Source organism: Chelonus insularis, unplaced genomic scaffold (assembly GCF_013357705.1).
Source record: "Chelonus insularis isolate UGA/USDA-ARS -01 unplaced genomic scaffold, ASM1335770v1 contig_150_pilon, whole genome shotgun sequence".
NCBI classification, from domain to species: domain Eukaryota; kingdom Metazoa; phylum Arthropoda; class Insecta; order Hymenoptera; family Braconidae; genus Chelonus; species Chelonus insularis.
Window position 1 is genome coordinate 261,781 of NW_023276392.1, and position 23,737 is coordinate 285,517.

Consider the following 23,737-nt stretch of genomic DNA (forward strand, 5'->3'; position numbering starts at 1 on the left):
TTTTGAAGTAGTATTTAGACAAAACCGTGGGTAAAATGTATCATCTAATTGCGGTGACATAGCAGGGTGCTTAATGTCGCAGGGGGGCAATCGAGTACCAACATATATTTATGTTTCGTCCGCTATCCTTTCTCGTGTGCCAGGAAGTGACAGTGCTATTTTTTTACAAGGGTAATAAGGGGAGAAACGTCGCGATGAACTCAGTTGTCAGGATAGCGTTGTCTCGCGTGACAAATTCATCACAAATCCATGAAATAATATGATTCGTTGGGCTGACTAGACAATATTTTAAATTTATAATTTTTTTTATACCAATTCAAGCATTTTAAATAGTTCAAACAGAAAAAAAGAAATTAAAAGAAAAAATTAGAACAGCAGATGATGGTTGAAAAGGAGCATTTGGGATTAGAAACTCCCTCGAAATAAAATTGATCATAGGCGTGATGAGGGATATAAAATAGTTATAGATTTTGAAAAGCATTTTCCAAATACACGGATATAAAATCCTCAAGTTTCCCAAATTTATCCCCAAAAACGAGGGCGTACTCATGAGTCATGTGGGCTCTCGTTCCCCACCTTCTATCTAGACCGCATGTCCATCGAATTCGACGGAGGGTGTCTAGCATTTGAACTCTGTTCTGACAACTTTCGTTTTTCTTTTCTTTGCCCCTCTCGCGTCTTGTCCCTTTTCTTTTTCACCCGATATCAGCAGTGGTAAATACTCGTTAGCTAACCCCCAGCAAGGCGTCGATTTTGTGTCCTACTAAAATCATTATAACATTTCAAATTAATGCCGTCATGTGCATTAGCCGTTGTTCTTTGCCACCCTTCATCTCTCCCTACTCTACTCAGTTCCATCAAATCTTCTCTTGTAAGGTTTCATCAATTTATATAATAGCATCCCGCCACAATAGTAATGAAGAAAAATCTAATTATCAGTCACATTCAATTTTTCTTAAAGTTTCTTTTTTTTTTTAAATTCTGTTCACAGTGGCCCAACAATTAGAGTGGAGGGTCACGTCCAAGTTGGAGGCGCTGTCTTTCAATAATCCAATTATGACATCTACGCTGACACGAGAGAGAATGTTGATACCACCGTCCAGTGAGTTGGATAGTGAGTCATCGAGTGGTGGTGATGAACGAGGTGAGCTGAGGAAACGTATACGTGACGATAATGACACAAGCAGTCCAAAGAAACGGAGAAAGCAAACAACACCTGTACGCTTTCCAGCGTCTCTCATGTCAGCTGGAGAACAAGCCGAGTCTGAAGAAGAGGATGACGATGATGGTGAAGAGTTTGAAAATAGTGTTAATGTGAAAGGTAAAACGTTAGATCGATCAGCGTCTATTAGAGATGAAAATTTAAATTCAGAGTTTCGGTGTGTGTATTGTGGACGTATTTTTGAGGATTCAGAATCTGCATCACAATGTCGCCATACAGATAATGAACTTAGCACAAGCAACCTTGCACAATCGATTGTTCTCACTGCAACATCTCAGGGTCAAGTGCGTGTCAAACTCGAACAAGAGGAGCCTGAGAGTCCAGTAAATCTTTCGAACTTTAATATAAAAAATTTAGCAACTTCTTGGATATCTGGACAAACACAATCACAATTGTCACAAGATTCAGAATGGTCTAATCAAAATCCTGTTACATCAGTTGCTAGTCATCAATCTGGTTTACCTTACCATGTTAGTTTATCTCAATACCTTCCTCTGCCAACATTTCCACTGAGTGACACTGGACAACTTCCTCGAGTTGGTCCAGCACCCATTAGAATTTTTAATCCCGATGCATACTGTGATTTGTGCAACAAAGAGTTCTGCAATAAATACTTCCTCAAAACACACAAGGCTAATAAACATGGGATTTATGTTGATGCACCTTTGGGACAAAGTTCGAATGATAGCAATGGAGCTCAATTCCCTAGTACATTTTTTCCATCACCGAATATCAAACTAGAACAACAAACACAACAACAACCGAAAGTGGAAGTGAGTATGACCATTTCAACTCCAACTTTACTTTGTGACATCTGCCAGAAGAAATTTAAAAATGAAGAAATTCTTAAAAAGCATAAACAAAAGGTTCATGAATGTCTTGACCAAGATTCTCAATCACTACATTCTACAGGAAATGATGAAGATAGAGAAAGTGGACGGTTCAGTCCCAGTACAATGGAAGCTTTGATGAAACAAGACTTTGGCATTGAACAAGAAGATGCAAAATTCATGCCAGCGCCAAGACATCTTTCCCCCCAATCGATTCAGCAAGCAAGAGAGAGTGGTTTTAATGCTGATAAACTTCGTAAACTGGGTGTATTAAATCCAGAAGCTTTTTGTGAAATTTGTTGTAAAGAATATTGTAATAAATATTTCCTCCAAACGCACAAGATGAAAAGACATGGAATATTTACTCAAGACAACGAAAAGTCGCCAAATACTCCTGGAGCTGCTGCTACTTGGCATCAGATTCAAACAAGTCCATTGAATTTAATCATGGCAAATAATCCAGCTGGTTCTGAATCTAATGATAAATCAGAAGAGTTTGAATGTAAACGTTGTGGGATACGATTTCAAACTTTTGGACTCTATCAAACGCACAAGTCAAAATTCCATGAAAATGATGGAGAAAATTCACCTAAGCAAGACATTGAAGAAGAACGTACTGATTCTATTTCTGAGGATTTACAAAAACTTCAGACTATGATTTTACAGTTAAATGGATTAGAATCAAGTAGGACTGTTACTTGTGGTATATGTAGTCGTGAGTGTGAAAATAAATTAGCATTAAAAACCCATATGAGTTTAGAACATGGAACAAGTGTTTTTGAAGATCCACCATCACCTTCTCAATTAACAGAAAATTCACAAACTACAAGAGACTTTACAAATACTTCAACCTTTTGTACGTTGTGTGAGAAAGATTATAAAAACTTTGAAGCTTTAAAACAGCACATTGCTGAAGATCATCAACAAATCTCTCCTACCTCAGGCAATTCCACTGTCATCCATACTCCAAATCCAACACCAGCACCTGGACCACCAATTCCTCCTCCGTCGGATAAAAAAATTACTTCAATTACTCCAACATCAAGTTACTGTGAGATATGTAACAAAGAACTGTGTAATAAATATTTTATGAAAACTCACATGCAACGAATGCATGGAATTGAAATAGAAAATGGTTCTCAAATTGGTGGAGTTGTGTGTAATATTTGCAATAAAGAATTGTGTAGTAAATATTTTTTACGAGTGCACAAACACAACACTCATGGAATTATTGATGAAGGAAGTACGAGTATTAAACCTGAAAGCTATGATGCTCCAAATATCCAAGAAGATACCTCTTTGAAGCCAGATCAACTAGGGGACTTAAGTCATAGATACTTTTCACATTTTACTGAAGTTTGTCCTGTTTGTAGTCGAAGATTTAGAAGCATAAAGTGGCTAAAAGCTCATATGTTAGGAGATCATGGTAAAGTTGGTCATGAAAAATGGCGAGAGTTAGAACAGCAGTATCAAAATTCATCAAAAAGTAGGCCAGCTTCAGCTAATCGTCCAGCACCACCAAACACTAGTCTAAAAATTCCCAACGGCCTAGAAATCACTCAACATCTCAAAGGTGGAGATTATCCAAGTCTAGGAAATCAAGTTTTATCAAGTCTATTTGGAACATCTGAAGAACAATCACCTAAAAATTATCGTTGTTCTTACTGTAATTTTTCAACAACAGTTCTACCATTTTTGTTTCTGCATGAGAGATCTCACACAACTAATCTGGAAAATATCAACTTGGAAAATGGTCTACAGTGTCCCATCTGTTCACAGACATTTTCACAGACGGAACTGCTACATCATCATCTCTTGACACGTCATCAGTTTTCTGGGCTGCATTCGCAGTTTTCATCGGCTGTCATCAACCCTCCTACATTGGATGGGAGCCAAGGGAGTCAGGAAAGGAATGAAATAGAACAGAAGGAACCAGAGGGGAAAGATGAACCCATTCAGGTTAGTCCTCAGGTTCAAGTATCTTTAGAATCGAATAAAAATAAACGTGATGAACCTGCTCCTGTTTTGGTGACTCCACAAACCTCTTACCAATGTGCTCAATGTGGCTTTGCCACTGCTAACTTGAATAGGATAAAGAAACACGTGAAAAAAGATCATAAAACGATGGGTGATCCGACGGAGTATGTGATCGCTGAGCTTACGCGAACCCTGCGTGACGTGGCAAATAAACATAAAGTACCTGCCAGCTATGCGATTCCACAGGACTCAAGTTCCAATCCAGATGCTACAGTGATGCAACCATTTATCATTGAAGAGAGAGATTGTTTTGGTGATGAAAGCCGATTAGAGCGTAAATTTGCTCCTGTTCTAGTGTATCTACCGGTTCGTACGAGAATTAATAATGTCCTCACGGCTTCCTTTACTCTCAGTCCTGCTTAAATCGATTCTCATTTATTCTTGTGTCAATATTAAACAAATTAACTTGCCTATTTTTTTTGATGAAACTTAAATAATAACTATGAACACTCGGTAATGTTTCCTACATTAAAGATAACCAGTGAGCATAAAGAATATTTTTTTAAAATATAGTCAAATTTTTATATACAATTCTCAATTTTTTTGTTAGCTGTATAGTATTAACAACTTGTCTTTCTCTTTTTTGCTTTCCTAATTATGTTGTATGTAAATGGAATAAATTTTTAATGTTAATCACTGCTAAATGTGCTAAAATGTTTGTCAAAGTCAAGGTACTGCGTTTAAAAACATTGTTGTTACAAGTTTATTGTAATTGATACATTTATGTACTAATTACAATGCTACTATATTGTAAATATGATAAGTAATATATATATATATATATAACTATTATTATATTAAGTTACGAAAATAATTATATAGATAATCGTCAAAGTTCCTATTTTAAATGCAGACCATAAGATAAATATGTTTTAGCACTAATTATTCAAATATAAAGAGGAAAAAATCAAAATGTCAAAATATTATAAGAGAAAATAATTAAATTAATTATGGATTAAAGAGAGAAAGACAGTTGAAATTAAATGTTTTCTATCGTGACGCACAAATAATAGGAAAATGCGCTATTGCTTCTTACGTGATTATACTGATTGAATATCATTCGAAAGTGATGAATATTATTTAAATAAAAAAAGGTATAACAAACTCAGGGTGAATGCAGTGCAACCCGAAACAAAAGTACAATCTTATACACAGCCAACGCATTTAAATAGAATTTTTAATATATTAAATATTATAAAAAAAATGAAATGACCGTTTTAAATGTAAAACAAAACTCATATTTTCCAAAGATTTACAAAAGTTCTATTATTAAATAGCTGAGGTATCAGTTTGGAATAAAAATTATTTTTAAGTGTATAAATTACCAAAAAAAAAAATACTTGGAATCTAGTCTGATGAATTTTGCAAAAAAAAAAAAATTATTAAAGTACACTTACCAAAGGAAAAACTGATTATGCACCGTGCCTTGCATCTCTGGGAAACTAGAAAAATCAAAATCGACTAATTTTATTATCTTTAATCACATCAGAATAGACTAGTTAATGATTAACTTTCTCCCATGAAATAATTTAAAATTAAAACAATGATCTAGTCATGATTGATCTTCTTTTATTTTTTTTTTTTTGTTTTTTTTGATAGAAATATTTTTCTTTTATTCATGATATTATAAAGAAAGGGAGAATTTTAAAAATAGCAGAAGAAAAAAAAATTATTTCAAATGATTAGAGGGAAAAAATATTTATCGATGACAAGCGTTGTCAACTTGAGGTCCGCAAAAATAGACAAGTTCTTTGTTTGGACGATCGTTGAGCAAACCTTTCGAACAAGGTTATTGGAAAGTAGACAGCTGTGCTCGCAATGACCACATCGCGTTCGTCTCGTCAGTTATAATATGGTTTGAATGCAGCCGGCTTAGGCTAAACCCAACAAACGGGGCTAAAAAACCGCGTACATTCGTGCGTGAATTGGTCAGTCCTTCAGTGACACCGACTCTCAATAGGTCTGAGCGCACTTTCAATTTATTGAAGTCCGTAATTTTGCCATCTTTTTGTCGATTTCTTTATTTATAACGAATTTCTATTGTCATAAACAATATACAATTGTTTATAAAATTTTTATGAACAATATATCATTCTTTAAAGTCATGTGAAGTCATAAGCAACCATATTGTATTGATATTGGGTTCAGTTTTGAACAATATTAATTACTCAATAAGTAGAATCTATTTCAAATATCTTTTTAACTGAATTTATTTTACAGTCTTTTTGTTCTTAAAAAAAAAATGGCTAGGCTGATTTTACTTATTTATTTTTTAACAAAAAACTGGACATACGTATGTACGATTATACGTACGGACAATTGTACGTATGTACATACGTCTATTTTTGAACCTTCTTATATGCTTTTAAATATCTCAAAACGTAAAGAAATGACAAAACTACGAATTTTAAAAAACAATTGACCTCATTAAAATACTTGTCAGACAAAGACAGGATGAGAAACATCATGATACACTTCCGTCTGGTGTGCATGTCCGTGTATTTCATCTCCCCCACATTTAACTACGCGAAAATATCTGTGATTAGGAATTGAAACAATAGCTTATCAGAAGTGGGTATATAGAATAAATAAATAGTTGAAAGGAATATTCTTTTATTAGTTTTTTTGGACTACTTATCTCGTGATTGGTCACGCTCGGTTAAAACTAGTCACGCGATTGATTTTTTTTCAGCATTACATACTTATTTTTTTTTGCTAGTTCTTTGCCTCTTGTTTGCATAAATTCTAGTCATTTATAATCTTTATAATGGCGATTTGTTGTCGCTAATAACTTCTCCAATAAAGAGAATTATTTTCAATATTTTGTAATAAAAAAAAAATAGAAACTGCACCGTGTGTCCCTCGGGTGAAATGTAACCGGTCCATTGTCTAGAAGCCCATAAAAATAGAGTCCCTCTGAAATTCTTTTTCTCTCCCAATGGTCCGTGATCATCATCATCATCCCCCGTGTACGAAACACGAGCCGAGCGTGAATCATCAGTGCACCCTGGAGTTTCCAAAAATTCGGAATGAATTAGTATGCGCGTGCGCATGTATTAACATATTTCAGGGGAGGAAGTTATCGGCCATTACGAGTCTATTCAATAAAAGTAAGAGTAAAAGAGAGAAAATAAATAAATACTAGTCTGGAGAAAGAAGAAAAAAGATGAGACGAAAAATTTTATTTCAATTGCACGAATAGGGAAAAATGTTATAATGTTTCTAAAAGTATTGTGAGACATAGAAAAATATCTGCATCTGTCCTCCCCCTTTTCTACACATCCACCAAGAGAGATTGGCAAGAGGTCAAACGTCGTGACCTTGGTGACTCTCATGAGGGGGATTTTTATGAAAAATCTCCACCGTTGGACATAAGAAATACAATGACATGCAAAATGCTTGATGCAAATGGCAGCATAACCGTTTTTAATTGCTTCGTCAGGCGAAACGATCGCCGATCTTTTGTCCATGTTTAATGGTCTTCACTTATTATTTAGAAATGTAGGGAACGAGTGTATTTTAATTGTTATACCAATGATATTACGGTATTGATAATAATAAATGCAAGTGACTGTCAATATGATTTTTTCATGCTTTTAGTTATCTTCATCACCATCACCCTCCCTATTTTCAATTCAATTCCCCCATGTAAATCATTGAAAACAAAAAAGGTGAAAATTAAATCGATAAGATTTTTATTGTTGATTAAAATCATGAAAAAATCGTAAAGACAATTTTTATATTGAGACAACATTGACCTGACACTAGCCTTGCCTTTGTAAACATTAATTGAGCGCAAAATCAAATTATACCGATAAATCAGAAACATAAGATAGTGTTAATTGATAATAATCACTGATTATATTTATTAATTATTTGATAATTAAGTCATTAGGTAGATTTTAAGTATTTAATTATAAGGGTGTTATAATCGTTTAATAAAAACGGATTGTTGTCACGCACGAAACTAAAAAGAAAATAAGTTCGAATTTTGTATTATAATTACGTAGATAAGCGGGAGTGCGAAACATGTTATTTGTCGATTATCGCAATAAGTATGAGATAAACGCGATAATGTGTAGATCAACAAGTATAAAAAAAATTCTAGAATTATTCGATTAAATGCATTTATTATGTAAATCTTTGCTAGTCATTTTAACTAAAAAAAAAAAAGGAAATTATTACAAATTGATGATTTATCTTCTAGTCCAACATTATAGTCGAGAATTATTTTTTAGTTTTAATTAATTAATTTATCTATTTATTATTATTTATTTAATTAACAAAAACATAATATTTATAATATTTTTATCATTTAATATTAATTTGTGAATAAATGTAATAACTATAATTTTATTATTGACTTTTGTTTATTTTTTTTTCTTTTCATTTCTCTCGTTCTCTTCTTGTATACAATATTATTTCGTTGCACGCCTAATTGAAGGGCAGGATATACGTTTGTTTTCACATATTGAATTTCAGATATACAGAACAGCAGCAGTCAAAATTTCAGGGTTTAATTTTGGGGGCATATTTCAACAAACAGTTTCGCCCACGTTAGACCCTATAAAGTTAGCCCTAAAGACCTTTCATTTTTAAATGAGTGTCGGAGGGTGGCAGTCCGTATTTTTTGCGGGAAACCAGCAACCCCCTCAATTCTATTCTCACGTACAAACGAGTGTGCAAACAACTTTAAAGTGATGAATTTCGCGCGTGTCTTTCATTTTTTATTAAGTGAGAATTGATCTAGTGTTACGATACAAGGGTCGAGACGAATTGATAATTTCATTCCCCCTTCTTTTTTTTGCTCTTCCTCCTTTCCTGTTAGATAAGATAATTTTCCGAAATGTGTATAGATCTTTTGCTAGTTTAAAAAGAAAAAATATGATCGCGTGTTCACTAAAATAACCAGTGTACCTCTACACCCCCTGAGCTAAGATGGGGGAAAAAGTTATTAATAATTCGCGAGGTAGAAATTCATCACAATCGATTTTGCGCCACTTCTGTATTTCTTTTGCTCGCATTTTCCGTTATGTTGGAAAGAAAAAAGAAGAATAAGGAGGAGGAGGAGGAGGAGGGTATGAAGAAATGAAACGATAAAAATAAAATAAAAAAAATAAGATATATAAACTCGAAAAAAGAGAAAAAGATTGTCGTCGCGACTCTAACGACCAACGGGCAAATGACGACCTCCTTCTTCTTCCTTATACCTTATACCACATACTAACTCTCATCCCTTTTTTCCAACACTCGAGTTTAGTTTGTATCACCCTCTTTTTTCTCACACACACCAACTAGTACATACGCCTACGCGGAAACTACCATCTACCCACATCGTGCGGACCATGTATAAAAATCAATAATATCTTGTGGTTTCTAAGAGCTTGGAAAAACGACCAAGCGTCCCCATAAGTGGTAGAAAAGAGCTCAGTTATTCTTTGTTGTTTCAGAGAACAAAAAGTAAATTTATCAAAGCTTTTCCTATTTTATCCGTCAAATTACATTTCTTTTCACCACCGACTCGCCATTTTTATATTAATTGAGAAAAATACTAACATAATAATTCATTTTATTACAATATTTGTTCAATTTGTGCTTTATTGCTTTCAAGTTTATTGAAAATTATTTCTATATGACGTCTAGATAATCAATTGCTTGACATACTTCATTCAATTATTTTTCATTCTAAAATGAAATAATAAATTCCATTGTTTTCTAAGAAAAAAAATTTGAAATATTTGCTGATGGAAGATGCAACGTGTTTATAAAATAAATAAATGGACCATATTAAAGACTGGACCATAATCCTACTTTCTCTAACCATCAGAACTGAATTTATAAAATTGTTAACAAGCCAATTTCATAAAAATATTTTATTGTAACCATTCAAAATTTTGATTTTATTAATTAAAAAAAATATTACTTGCTAATAATTAATTTTTCTCTCGGTGTTTAAGCTAAAAATTAACGTTAATTTATTGATAATATTTAATTAAAGAGTAAAAATTGCCACGTATTATTTTCTCATCAGCTTTTCTCCCACGTCCGAAAAAGATATTGAACAGGCCGAATTTTTGGATCGAAGTAGTTGGTCCTCTTAGCTCGTCAAACTTGCTGGAATCGCGGGAGTGGATTGCAATTATCAAAATCTCCCCTTATCCTCGGTTCGCTCGTCCGTCTTTCTCCCCCTCACCTTTTATTTTTCTACATTTCATCCCCAAAGCTGCTGGACTTTCTGAGCTGTTCTTCTATCACATAGCCTTCAGTTCTATATATCGCATCGCTCAATTTCGTTGCCCTTCCAAAAGTTGCTCCTTCATCATCCGATGGCAGCTACGAAATTTCATCCTTTCATAATCATTTCACCACCCTCTTTTATTTCCTATTTATCCTGTTTTCTAGATTTTCCCTTTTTTTTCAATATTCTGCCTGATGTCTAACGAAATATAAAAGTTGAAAGAAATCTTTATGTCTTTCTAAGCAACTCTGTAGACTAAAAAGGTGTTTCTTTAGAGATGTGGAGAACATGTTTTTTTTTATCATTACTGGCATAACTTCGTGGCTTCTTTTTCGCTTCGAAAGTTTATTCCTTTTATGGTGGAGGGATGAAATGCCTCTAACACCATTATAATCCAACATTTATGAAGAATTTTTTTCTGACACTCATCAGGAAAGAAGAAATATATATTACATGTTTAAAACATTGCCAACATGACTAGATTTTTTATTAAATTAATTTTGAATAATTAAAAAAAAATATTTATAAAATCTTAAAAATAATTTTTAAATTTATTTATAAAAAATTTTTAAGCAGAAAAAAATGTAATATAAACTTTTGGTTTTTTTTATCACATTAAACAATTCAATGTTTGTAAAAGCAATGTAATATGAAATCCATAAAATATGTTTAATGGGGAATGTCATAAACAAACTATAAATATTTTTAAAGATTCTTAAAATTGTTAAGTTTGCTAAACAATGCACTTTATGTATTTTAATTAAAAAATTTTATAAATATTGAACAAAAATTGAGTTTAGGCAAAAAAAGTCTAAAACCATCCCTCAACCCCTTAACTTTCTATTCTTCGGCTAATTTTTTTTCCATAAAAAAGAGCAAAAAACAGCCACGCGCCAACGGTTTTCTGTGTGACAATAAACTTAAGCATCAGGCAGATTTTCAGTGAAATCTGGAAAGCAAAAGGGGTTGAAATAATCGCAAGGAGTTTGAGTGAAAGCCAACCCTTTATTTATACAAGGGTGGTACATCATGATGACGTTGAAAACATTTTTGCGACCGATTGAGAGGAAAAGAGAGGGCGGATATCAAACGAGGGGTTTCATTTCTACGGATTTCACCCCAGAATTTAGTCATATAGACATGTACGAACAAAGTTCAATTCAATTCTACAATTCTCGCGCACCCTGATTTACACAATATTTTGGAAATCTTTTATAAGATTGCCCCCCTCGTGCACCGGCTTAGTACGAGAAGTTCCTATTGTTAAACTGGCACACGAGCCGAACAGATGCCAGATTTTTCATTACACGCGAGTTTACAGAAAAAGTAGATAAAGCAAAAAATGCGAAATTCCAAAAACGTGTCAAAAACGTGAAATTAGGGTTGAAAGATAGGGTAAGCTGAATTAACATGGTACAAATGAATAGCTTTGGTCGTCTAGAAATAATTTCACCCCTTTCACTTTTTTACAAATTCAATGCTCAGCTGGATTTATGTATCTCTCACAATAATTCATTTCTTCATTCATTGTTTAAAAAATATTTTGCAATTTATTTTCATCATAGTTTTTTTATTATTATTTAAAAAATTAACTTATCAATAATTTAATTACATTTATTAATTAATTATTTGCAAGAGACAAACTATGTTGGATATGTGTCAAGTTCCTATTATCATAACAACTCAGGTTACTTCTCTGTTCAAATTATCAGACAATTTGAAATAAAAAAAAAGTATAAATTCGATAAAACCAGAATATTAAAACTAAAAATGCGAACTATCTTTACTAGTACGTAATAGATATTATGTTCAATTCTGCCAAGGATATGCCTAAAAAAAAACCTACTGAATGATTACATAAATGGAAATATACAACAATTTGTCAAAATATATTTATATGATATTCAATAGCGACAACAAATGTCGGTAATTATTAAGATAATAAATAATATAAGAAGACAAGCATCAGAAAGATATTCTATATATTATAAAACAAAAAATACGTATGATAATAAGAGTAAAAATCAAAATTAGTTGATAAATTATAATCAAGAGGAATAATTTTAACAAAGTATATTATATATTCTGAAGAGATTTTATGTAATTCAGATAATATGAAGTGAACAATTATGTCATTCAGGGTCTCAAGAATAAAAATAAATTCACTCGTTTAAAAGATTGACACTGTAGATTAAGAGAATTAATTGCGAAATTTTTTGAACAATAAATGGAAAGAAAAAAATTTAAAAAAAAAACAATAGCAAATGATTTTAACTATATAAAGTCATCAACGATGAACGAATTACGTAGATTTATGTGTATGTGTACATACTGGAGATACTAAAGATAAAACTATCGAAGAAACGAGAATAAATAAATGAATGTGAAGAATGTAATAGTAATTCTGATGGTCTAGTAAACTAATTTAATGTTCCTAATATTTTAGACAAAAATTTTATAGAATCAACTTAGGTGTAAATATAATCATAATAATACAGAAAAAAAGTAACAGATAATTAAAAGAGTATTATCAGAATTTTTAAAGATAAATAATGAATAAATGATTATTGAAAAATATATTTAAACAAATGCCACTAGGACTGAAACCTTATAGCATAACTGTGATTTTCGTTTTTTTGAGGCATTTTTCATAATAAATAAATAAGTTAATGATTGTACTTGAAAAAAAAAATTTTTTCCAATAAACAATCAATTTTTTTTCACCTATTTGTTTATAATAAATGATAATTAGTTACAAATAATATTTAATAAGCCAATGGTTCATATTATTTATTGATATGATTGTTTAATGAATTTTTGTAAGTGGTATAATGAAACTAAAATCAAAAATCGAGAATCAAAATTAATTTTAAGTACTGTAAGGACCTGAAAATTATTCTCGTTAGTTCATATATGTAAAAAAAAATAGTTTAAAGTTACTGTACTTGTAAGGTAGCATTACGCTTGTTTAAGATATTTTAAATCGATGATATAAAAATGTGACACTTTCATATGAATAATTATTTAAATAAATAAATAACTAATTTTGTGGTGTCCGTTTACATATTAATTTCTTAGCAACATTTGTATGATGAAATGTATACTATATTCTCAATAAAAAAAAACTTGTATTTAATAAGAAAAAAAAAAATAATGATAAATACTGATTAAATGGTTTATATAATTTTTTTTTCTTTTTACTTTATTGATTTTTTTTCCTGCTAAATCTGGGGAAAAACATTCTGCAGATTTATACTACTTAAAATTTCATGTGCATAGTGATATCAGCATAAGTAGTAATACAAATAATTATTTCATTAATCACTGATGCACATCAGCTGCTTATTGTGCGTCATCATGATTCAGAAGAGGTATGATAAAAAGGTAAAAATTAATCAGTTGAGGAAATGGAAATATAACTGTACAGCAATAAAATGAATTGGCAATTTAAATATTTTTAATTCCATATTCTCCTGAATTTTTTTTTAATTTTTTACTACTTTTTGTCACAAAGCTTGACATAACCCAATTGATAACATCTCATTGTCATTAAGATAAATTGATGAAATAAATAATTATCACTAGATGATAAATTATATAATCATTCGAACAATTTTAGCTGGGATAAAAATGGCATTTTAATGTTGACTCTTACGTTACATTTGATTCTCGGTAATTGTTTCTTGGATAAATATCCAGGAATTAAAAATACCATTCTTTTGTAGCGACATTTAAATACCATCAGATGCAATTTTATTATTTTTTTTCTCTTACACTTAAGTTCCTTTAAAATTAGTAATAATTAACGCCACATTTACACGACATTTCCGCATCTTGTCATTGAGATTTGCAATCTGATAGTGACCAAGATTCGATGGAATTGTCTAAAAGATAATATATTTCCGCTTGTTGAAGAGCATCATACATAGCTGGCTGACAAAAAAGCAATAAAAAATATTTCAAGGTTTTTTTTAAAAATAATTTTCTAAAAATATTAATTAATATCATCATTTTTTTATTAATGAAGAAATTTTCCATTTCTGAATGACATTAATTGCATAATAAATTGATTAAGAAATTTATTTCACTCAACAGACTGAATAATTTATTAAAATAAATAAATAATTTCCTTAATGAATATTATCATAAGCAACAATAAAGTAACTTAATTATGCTTAATAATTAACACGTGTTCGAAAGAGTTATCAATAATAGATGTATACTTTTCTAATTTAATCATAAATCTCGAGTATTTTACAACGCGAGTAATCAGACTGGCAATTGCGAAGTACTGCCGACGTTGGTAGCAATAAATGAGTTATCACAGATTTACTTCGAGGTGAGTATATAAGTACATAACTTGAGAAATTGTATCCGAAGCCTGATATTAAACCACTAAGTTAACTGAATCGCCGACTTACACAAGATCAGAGAAGCTTAATCAATGTTACTCTTCACTCAATCGTTACTGAGCAACACCCAACACACACACTTGAAGAAATGAAAAACAACATTTTTTATCTGTATTCAAATCTAAACAATCATTTCAATAACAATTGAGAAAAAAAAAATTTTTTTTAATATTTATTTGTTTTTAAAAATTTATTTCTTTTCCTCAAACGTTCGTTCACCCGAGTCACCTCTCATATTTATCGCAATTGCATTTTATTCATATATTTGCATGATTTAAATGACAATTTATTATGAGTGAATGTAATCTATACACAAACAATAAATGGTTTGTTATTATTAAGCAATTCTTATGTATGTTATATCTAAAGAGTTTTGTAATTCCTAGATATTTATGAGTGTATCTCTATCAGACGTTTTACGCCTCGAATTCTTATGACATTTAGAACATTAATGACTCCTTAAAAAGTCCAACAGAGACACACGGGGACGTCCCAATCGATTAGCAATTTTTGATCATTGTCACAGATAAATAATTCGCGATAAACATTTACCATCCAAGCCAGCTTTCGCACTAATAAATTATTCCATTGTTTTTTCACCGATGGTTACACTCAATCGATTACGTGATGATTTAATACATCTACTAAAATTCGATAATGTAAACGAAATTGTTTTATTATTTCTCATTTAAAAAATTAGTCTAACACGACTTGTCAAATTATTTTTTTATTCATTCACCCATCTTTCCTTTCATGGGCAAATGTTAACGGATATAAATATGCGGAAAGAATTTTTCCGGTGACTTTGTTAAGGAAAATGGTAACAGTTGCTGTTTTGCATATGACGTAGATTGCGAGATAATATTTTATTGATTCTAAGACTTGAAATAATAGCTCTAGGACATATTTAAATTGTTCAATGATAGAATTGATTGAAATTCTCAACAGGATTTTTTTTAATGTTGATGGGAATTTTATTTATAATTTTAATTACATCCTGGAATTGAAATTGAATTTCCTAAAATTAAGTAAATAGTAGAGAGATTGATTTAATAATGGTTAAATAAATTATTTAAATAATTAAATTAATCCAAACATACAATTTAATCAATATTTACTTGGTTTGAAATTAATAAAATATTTATCTAAAACTCTTAAATATTTTTCTCACAGTCTGTGTATACACTAGAACAGTACACTTGAAGAAAAAAAAATAAAAGAATCAAAATTATGTAATCAATATGAAATTATTAAGAATGACTGGATAATTTGAAGTTAGTAAAAAAAATCTTATATTGTTTGAAATATTATTGTAACATGTTCAAATATTTTTATTCAAATTTTTAAAAAATATTGAAATCAAAATAGATGTAAATATTTATTTATCTTAGAGTGAAATATTTATTTGTAATAATTTATTTCCATCAATAACATTTGTATTTTGTTTACAAATTATTTAATTTCACTCCAAAAACATGAAGCTAAAAAATATTTTGCAATTTTTTATTGGCTTAATTTTTCAAAATTATTGCAAAAATAAATTTCGCAAGATCTCTAACAATAAAAAAAATTAGAAACTCCACGTGTACACAATTTCCAAAGAATTTAGTGGTTTTGGATTTCGATGAAATAGCATACTTGTTCTGCACGTGTACGAGCATTTTAATCCATCAGCCAATCAAATTTTAAGTAAATAATCTCTATAAAATCGATTATTATTAACTCACCGACTATGGAGTTTAAGTCATGCAATTTCTTAATAAATATAAAAAAAAATAAAAAATAAAAATCCCATGCCTCCACGACAAATAATACACATAATGAAGGACAAATTTTCAAGTAGATCAAGGAAGAAGCATAACACTTATTTCATATGATATGAAATGATACATTTGTCACGCAATAGTAAAATTGAAAATTACATCCAAGTACTTTTAAAAACAATGATGAAATATTAGTTACACACCTTGTTATCAAACTCAATCATTCTAAAAGAATTAAATCATACCATCTTTTTTTTTATTCTTTACTTTAAAGTCTTATTATTGTTAAAATTAGTTAACATTATTAAATAATATCACTTTTAATGTGAAATAATAAAATCCTGTGAACAATAATCATAGAATCTCTCCCTCTTGCTCCTCAAGTACGATAACACACGTGTTTTCCCGGCCTCCTTATTGTATCGCCTAGTGCATGAGAGTTTTCTTTTCTCACTCTTTCTATCTATCTTTCTTGCTCAACAGGGGAGTCACATAGAATGAACCGAGCCATTTTTTATCAGTCAAGTGCGGTCGCGTGCGGCAAACGGTCCATTCGCCGCTCTATTAAAGTTCTAGTCAAACTGCCGGGCATTTTTTTCTTATGTTCTTCCGACAATTGTGTGACTTTTTTCTCGCTCCGATCATTGATATTTTTATTATTTCTGTATCAAATAAATCATCCCTATTTTATTACTAATTTAATCCCATTATTACAAGAGAAGGAATTTTTTTTTTACTTCAACATTGTCAACTGCTGAAATCATCGACAACCTGGCGCTATTTCAGCTGAAAACTCAAGCTGAGTAAGTATTCAATTGATCTTTTTATCCATGCTCAACGATTCATCTTCTCTTCAAGACATTAATCATCAACAGTCAATGATAGATAAGATTAATTAACATCAATAAGATTAATTTAAAAAATCAACATCTTTAAATTAAAATGCCTTTTTTTTTGTTCAATATTTAAAGCATTTTATTTGTCAATATATGTATATATATATAAAAAAAAATATTAATTTTTATATATCACATTTGCATGACGTTAGTGCCCTTGCACAAAGTCCAAGAGTAAACTTTTTATCAATTCAAATTCACCATACGGTCGCAATATATTTGCCTGTGATATGCATGTTAATCTTCAAAGTCTGTTCGAGTCCGTGAAACGTTGACCAAGATAAATATTTATCGTTCTTTTATCAATGAAAAAGAAATAGTGAAATTATTTTAGCTATTGTATAAAGCTTGTCATAACTTAATATATACAGTTTTATTTAAATTATATATGGATAGAATTTCAAATCGTTAGGTGGTGATTAATTATAAAAATAAAATAAAAATGTTTTATTAGTGCGCCTAGATTTTTATCAAACGCATGTCTCGACCCTTCATATCTTGAAGACGATATTTTTGCTGATTCTTAGCTATAGAGTTTCAAAAGATAGCCAGAACAATCTAGTCATTCTGCCTTCGCGTGTCTGGACAACGACACCGACAATTCGTTAGCATCAGCTGGAACGTTTACACGTGACTCTTTTTCTCAGCGTCATTCAATTACTGTCGAATGTTTCTTAAAAATAGGATTAGAAGGTCTAAAAACGCTTGATGAAGTATTTCCTACACCTATTTATTTTTAAAGTGTAATTTTTTTTTCATTTATTATAAAACATTTTAATTAATAACGAAAAAATATTCTGTTAATTATTATTTATAAATATTCATTATCAATAATTGATAAGTATTAATTATTTTATAGAAAGATTTACTTAAAAAATGAATTTTTTAAATAAAAAAATAATAATGATAATTTTTAGCTGTGTAAAAAAAATTAAATACGATTTAATTGATAAATGAGTTAATCACTTCAAAGGTATCCAATAAAAATGATAAGAAGAGAGTCAATTCTCCCACCTGTCAATAACTTGTACTTTTTCCTGAATAAATATATTCATTGCTATCAGAATCCTGACAATTGATAACACACCGAGTCACAATTTTTTTTTTTCATCGTGTATTATCAAGATTCTGTAGAAACTGATAGGCAACATTCCACAAATTTTTGTCAATATATTTTATTTTTTCTTTTTTTCATACAATGAGATGTTATTTATTTACATAAAACATTGTTGGGTTTTGTGTTAAAACAATTTTACTTAACTTTTTTCTAACTTCAAAATAGATAAACACTAACTGACCTTCTAAAATTAGTCAACAACTATTTGTTACTTGATATTCTAGTTTTTTTTCCTATTTTCTAAAATAAAGTAAATTATTATTTATTGTAATCTTTAGTATTATTTATTTAAATCATTTTAATATCATCAAAAAAAATTTCTAGTAAAAATTATCAAGTCAGTAGCAATATCTGACATTTTTTTATCAAAAATTTCGGCCAATAAGCGTCACCACATTATCAGATTACTGCTAGATAACAACTACTAATAGCATACTAAGTAAGCTCTACTCATTACATTTCTATTCGTTATACATTTCATTTAGTTTAAGTTTGTTCTTTACACCGACTTGAACAATAACGTGCTTATTAGACAAAAGTATCATACTGTGATGGTAAAAATTGGCAAGAAGTTGATTTTTGTGTTTTCTATACAAAGCATACTCAGCAGATCAAGGCTGGCAAGGATTGGTCGATCAGAAGTGAGCCTGACTCAGGTTGATCCTGCACTAGGAAGGACACTTATTGCCTTTGATTTGTGGAATAACTGTGATCAATATCAACCTCGGTAAGTTTACAATATTATCAGTAATAACAATCATTATTAGCTTACTAAGGTTGGCTATTTAGTAGTCAATGTAAACGTACTTAATGTAATTCCAAGAATCATCAAGGAAAAGTATTTATCATTTGTATCCGAAAGTAATCAAAATTAAATTATTTTTATTTAAATGATAATGATTCTAGCACTCGCAGTCTGGCGACTATTGGAAGGTCAGAGACAAAGTTTCCTCAGGTAGATCCACCAGGTCGAGCTGTCTTGCCAATTATCAGGCCTAGGTATAAATTAAATTTTTTCCAACAATTTAATATCTATAATATTCATTATCTATGTCCTCAATAATCAGTTAAATGGATACACTTGAAGAAAAAATTCAAAAAAAGTTATTTTTTTTTCCATTTAAAAAATTATTTAATAAAATAATCATATAATGAAAGTAATAACAATGATAAAAATAAATGACGTGGTTATTTTTTTCTATTGATTTTCTACTGATTGACAAAATAATTGCTCTGTCATTGAAATAGTTAAAAGTCGTAAGTTGAATTTTTTTTTTCTGTATTAATAAACGTAGAGAAATTGAGTTGGAAATAAAATATTCATGACAATAAGTTTTCAATATGAAGATAAAAAAAAAATTGAATTAGAAAAAAAAATGTAATAATAATGAAAATATTTTACAGACATGGTCGGGGTTCCGAACTCGACGAACGACCCTAAATTGGTCGACGTCACGAAACCGGAAGACGATGGACAAATGAGAAAAATCGAGCATGTCGTTGATGAAATCGACGGCGCTCCATTGAAAAATACAATAATCATACCAAGAATTGGGATGTCGTCTGAGAAGGATACAAACGGTGTTTTCACCCTGGCTTTTAACGACGTCGATAACAATGGACAAAAAAAATTAGGACGTCCTGCTGATCAACTCAAGGTTGAGAAAGCCACAGGTAATGAACTTAATATAACAGTTGTCTTCATTTTGCAAAATTATTAATACCAAAGAAAAATAAAAAAACAAACAATGTAGGAAAAATTATGATGATACTAAAAGTGCGGAATATTTTACTCATTTATTGATAACCCCGTCTAAGATTGATGACAAACACATTCTTAACACAAAGAGCATTAACTTGAGTTCTGTTCACGGTAACGAACAGTTTAAATGTCGTGTAAATAAAAAAAAATGCCAACAATAACAATAAAAACACCACTTTTAGGTGATGAATCTCTATCAAGTGGCAGTTCCATAGTGACAATCTCATCAGCAGCCAATTCTGATCCTGATCCTGAAGCAAATGAGAGCAATTCAAACAGAAGAAGACGAAATATATTGGACGAAAGGTGGCATCATACTGCATTACAAGTGTCAGTGCCTTTTTTTATCGCTGGAATTGGAACCATTGGCGCTGGTCTAGTTTTAGCTAAAGTTGAGGTAATTAATTTACTCTACTTTATTTCATAAAATATAGAACAAATCAATAATACTGTTGAAGACTTAATTTAAAAAAAAAAATGTTAAAAATAGTTATAACTGTCAAATTATCGATCGATCGTTAACGAGAAAGTCAAAGTGATAAATTTATTCTGATAGTCATTCAAACCACTCTAATTTATCTAGAAAGATATCTTGAGCGATAAACTCTTATTAAAAAATGTAAATTCATCAAGTTCAAATTCATATAGCTGATGGTAACTAAGTTATTACGTAATTTTATAACTTGTATTGATTGATAAATAAGTAATAATTATTGCACATACTATTGACATGTTGCTCTTGTTTTTAAAGTTCAATTGACTTCATATTAAAGTTTTATACTCAATTCAACTGATTATAACACACGCATAGTTTAATTGAATGCTACATAGTATTCTTCACATGACTAACCTTCTAAATAAACAAACCAACAAACTAATAGAATCTCAAGATTAAAAAAAGATAATATTTTTTATATAAGATATTTGATGTTAAATTATCCTAATTAATCTCCACTTAATGATAATTATATTTAACTAGTTTTGATTCGTGTACTTTATTTATGATGCACCCATTTATTGGTTTGCTTATTTTATGCTATCATTATATCATCAATGATATCAAGAAATGTAATTTTTTCAGAAATGGGAAGTTTTCGAAAAAGTATCACAACTATTCATCCTTGTTCCATCTCTTCTTGGCTTGAAAGGCAACTTAGACATGTGTTTAGCATCCAGATTATGTACTCAAGCTAATCTAGGGAATATGCATGGCTGCAGAGAGATTACAAAAATGATAATTGGTAATCTAGCTCTCGTGCAGATTCAAGCAATTGTCGCAGCAATAATCGTGTCAATTTTCGCAACTTCTGCTCATGCAGCAATGAACAGTGTTTTCGAGTGGAATCATGCCCTACTCGTGACAGCATCAAGTGTCTGCACAGCTACAAGTTCATGTTTCATTCTCGGTAAGATATAAATAACACATGTTATATGAGCTCTTTTGATCTCTCTGGATGATTAATAGAACTATACTTCTATCAGTATTTATAATTACAAATGCTACTATCAATATTTGGTTGTTTGATCATTTTTTTAATTCTACTTAGATCTTGTTATGATTATTGTGATTATGATCACATATCGATGGAAAATGAACCCAGATAACTTGGCCACACCTCTGGCAGCTTCATTTGGAGATGTCGTATCAGTCAGTGTTCTCTCTATTATCGCTTCAAGTCTATTCGCTCGAATAGAAGATGAAGCTTGGATTTTATACGTCATTATCTGCGGCTATCTACTTATTTTACCCATTTGGATTTGGATTGTATTGAAGAATAAATACACGAGAAATGTTCTGACCTCTGGATGGACACCAGTGCTATCAGCACTATTCATTAGTGGGTGAGTAAAACCTACTTTATTAAAAGAAAATTTTTCAATGATAATTATCAGTCGCTTACGGATACTTTTGTTAAAGATTAATTACTATTTCAACGAAAAGTAGAACAAAATCATTACCATAATCATGAAAAAATATTAATACTTTTTCAAATAACAGTTTGGGAGGATTAATTCTAAGTGAGGCAGTAGATGTGCTTACGGGATTCGTTATCTTCCAACCCATCATTAATGGTATCGGTGGTAATCTCGTGTCAGTTCAAGCATCAAGAATCTCTACAACTCTTCATCAAACGTCACTTATGGGTATTCTTCCACCGTACACAAAAATATGGGTGTCTCCGTGGAAAGCTCTGGTTAATGGAGGTAAATACGAATTATTTCAATATTCTGTTATGTTTCATGCTCTGGAAAAAAGCTTGAATATAATCATTAAACCTTTTTTCAGTGCCTTTTGCTAAAACAGCAAGACTACTTATTGTGATGGGTGTTCTTGGTGAAATAGTTTTTATATATGCAGCAGATTATATTGAACAGCAGCAATCTACACTGCATGTTTACTTTATATTATCATATATTCTTGTTGCCTTTTTACAAGTAAGTTTCATTAGTCCTATATGTTAAATTTGAATAATATTAATCAATTCAATATCTAATGATACTTTATCTTATTTTTACAGATTATTTTACTTCTCTATATTGCCCACATAATCATCCATGCAATGTGGAGGTTCAAGATAGATCCGGACAATTCAGCAATTCCCTACTTGACTGCATTGGGTGATCTAAGTGGAACAATGTTCCTTGGTGGAGCCTTTTGGTTCCTTAAAGAAATTGGTCACCCTTATGGTGTGATTAAAGGGGCTTAAAAAGCCAATTTTTATATTACTTACATCATAATTAAATTATTATTTTATAGATGATAACTGCTAGGCTTTTAAATTAAAAAAAAAGAGATTAGGATAGGAATAATGAATTTTACTTTCGTAGCTAAATAATATTAAAGTAATAGATTTTTTTTAAAATTGTATTTTCGTTAATGTGAATAATCAAACAACTTTTATAAACAAAGATAAGAATTATCAAATCATTAATCCTAACAGGGTAATGAAAGTATTAATTTTATACTAAAAAAATGTAAAAAATGTGCTTAATGTTACGTACATGGATTAGAAGTAATTATAGTTTAAAATACTCAAAAATTTACATTTTTTAAATCATGTAATTTATGAGTGTAAAAATGTACATTGAGATACTTAATAATGTTGTCACATGTTGAAGACAATTTGATTTAATCAAAAAATATTAGGATGTACTAAAAAAAATTTTGCGATCATATTGTGATAAATTATTATTCTTAATGTATTATGGTGTATAGTGTCAATAAATTGAAATAACTTAACATCAAGAATATATGGTTGTTGTTATTTTTTTTTTAATCATAAATCACTTTAGTGCATACAATTTGTAGATAATAAAAAATTTTCTTTGTTTAATAGATATAAATAAACATATATTAAAAATTTCATATTGTATACTCAATTTTTATATCAATTCAAACGTTGAATTTTTCGCGGTACAAAGTCCGAAATCTTACCACTACGAGCGCTAGTGTTTAAAG

The 23,737-nt window shown here is 30.3% G+C and overlaps 3 protein-coding genes across 5 annotated transcripts in view; 2 read left to right on the forward strand and 1 right to left on the reverse strand.

Annotated features, from left to right (window-relative positions):
* LOC118063819 (Down syndrome cell adhesion molecule-like protein Dscam2) overlaps positions 1–21,014 on the reverse strand; it is a 138,429-nt gene extending 117,415 nt beyond the window's left edge. Inside the window, exons 1-2 of one of the 2 annotated variants that reach the window (XM_035077979.1) lie at positions 21,001–21,014; positions 5,487–5,531 (exon numbers count right to left, since the gene is read on the reverse strand). The gene's annotated coding sequence lies outside the window, so the exon portion shown is untranslated. Of the gene's footprint in view, positions 1–5,486; positions 5,542–21,000 lie in introns of those variants that run through there. The other variant, XM_035077980.1, reaches the window with a different exon arrangement.
* Positions 1,057–4,547, forward strand: LOC118063966 (uncharacterized). The gene has a single exon (XM_035078264.1). It carries the CDS (start codon positions 1,057–1,059, stop codon positions 4,450–4,452), a length of 3,396 nt encoding a protein of 1,131 aa, XP_034934155.1. The 3' UTR covers positions 4,453–4,547.
* On the forward strand, positions 17,035–23,527 carry LOC118063821 (solute carrier family 41 member 1-like). 2 transcript variants are annotated; one of them, XM_035077984.1, is made up of 10 exons: positions 17,035–17,305; positions 19,114–19,242; positions 19,422–19,514; positions 19,920–20,189; positions 20,460–20,674; positions 21,359–21,683; positions 21,825–22,119; positions 22,277–22,482; positions 22,565–22,713; positions 22,797–23,527. In XM_035077984.1, the coding sequence occupies exons 4-10, from the start codon at positions 19,922–19,924 to the stop codon at positions 22,983–22,985; spliced, it is 1,647 nt and encodes a 548-aa protein (XP_034933875.1). In that variant the 5' UTR covers positions 17,035–17,305; positions 19,114–19,242; positions 19,422–19,514; positions 19,920–19,921; the 3' UTR covers positions 22,986–23,527. The 2 variants fall into 2 exon arrangements, with proteins under 2 accessions (XP_034933875.1, XP_034933876.1); XM_035077985.1 differs by lacking the exon at positions 17,035–17,305 and having other exon boundaries at positions 18,832–19,242.
* The last annotated feature ends 210 nt before the right edge of the window (positions 23,528–23,737 follow it).

Bases quoted from the DNA above. Each gene is read 5' to 3' on its own strand.
- LOC118063821 (XM_035077984.1), top strand. From the start codon at position 19,922: ATGGTCGGGGTTCCGAACTCGACGAACGACCCTAAATTGGTCGACGTC. The intron at 20,190-20,459 runs GTAATGAACTTA...CACCACTTTTAG, and splicing joins CAAGGTTGAGAAAGCCACAG to GTGATGAATCTCTATCAAGT. The intron at 22,714-22,796 runs GTAAGTTTCATT...TTATTTTTACAG, and splicing joins TTCTTGTTGCCTTTTTACAA to ATTATTTTACTTCTCTATAT.
- LOC118063966 (XM_035078264.1), top strand. From the start codon at position 1,057: ATGACATCTACGCTGACACGAGAGAGAATGTTGATACCACCGTCCAGT.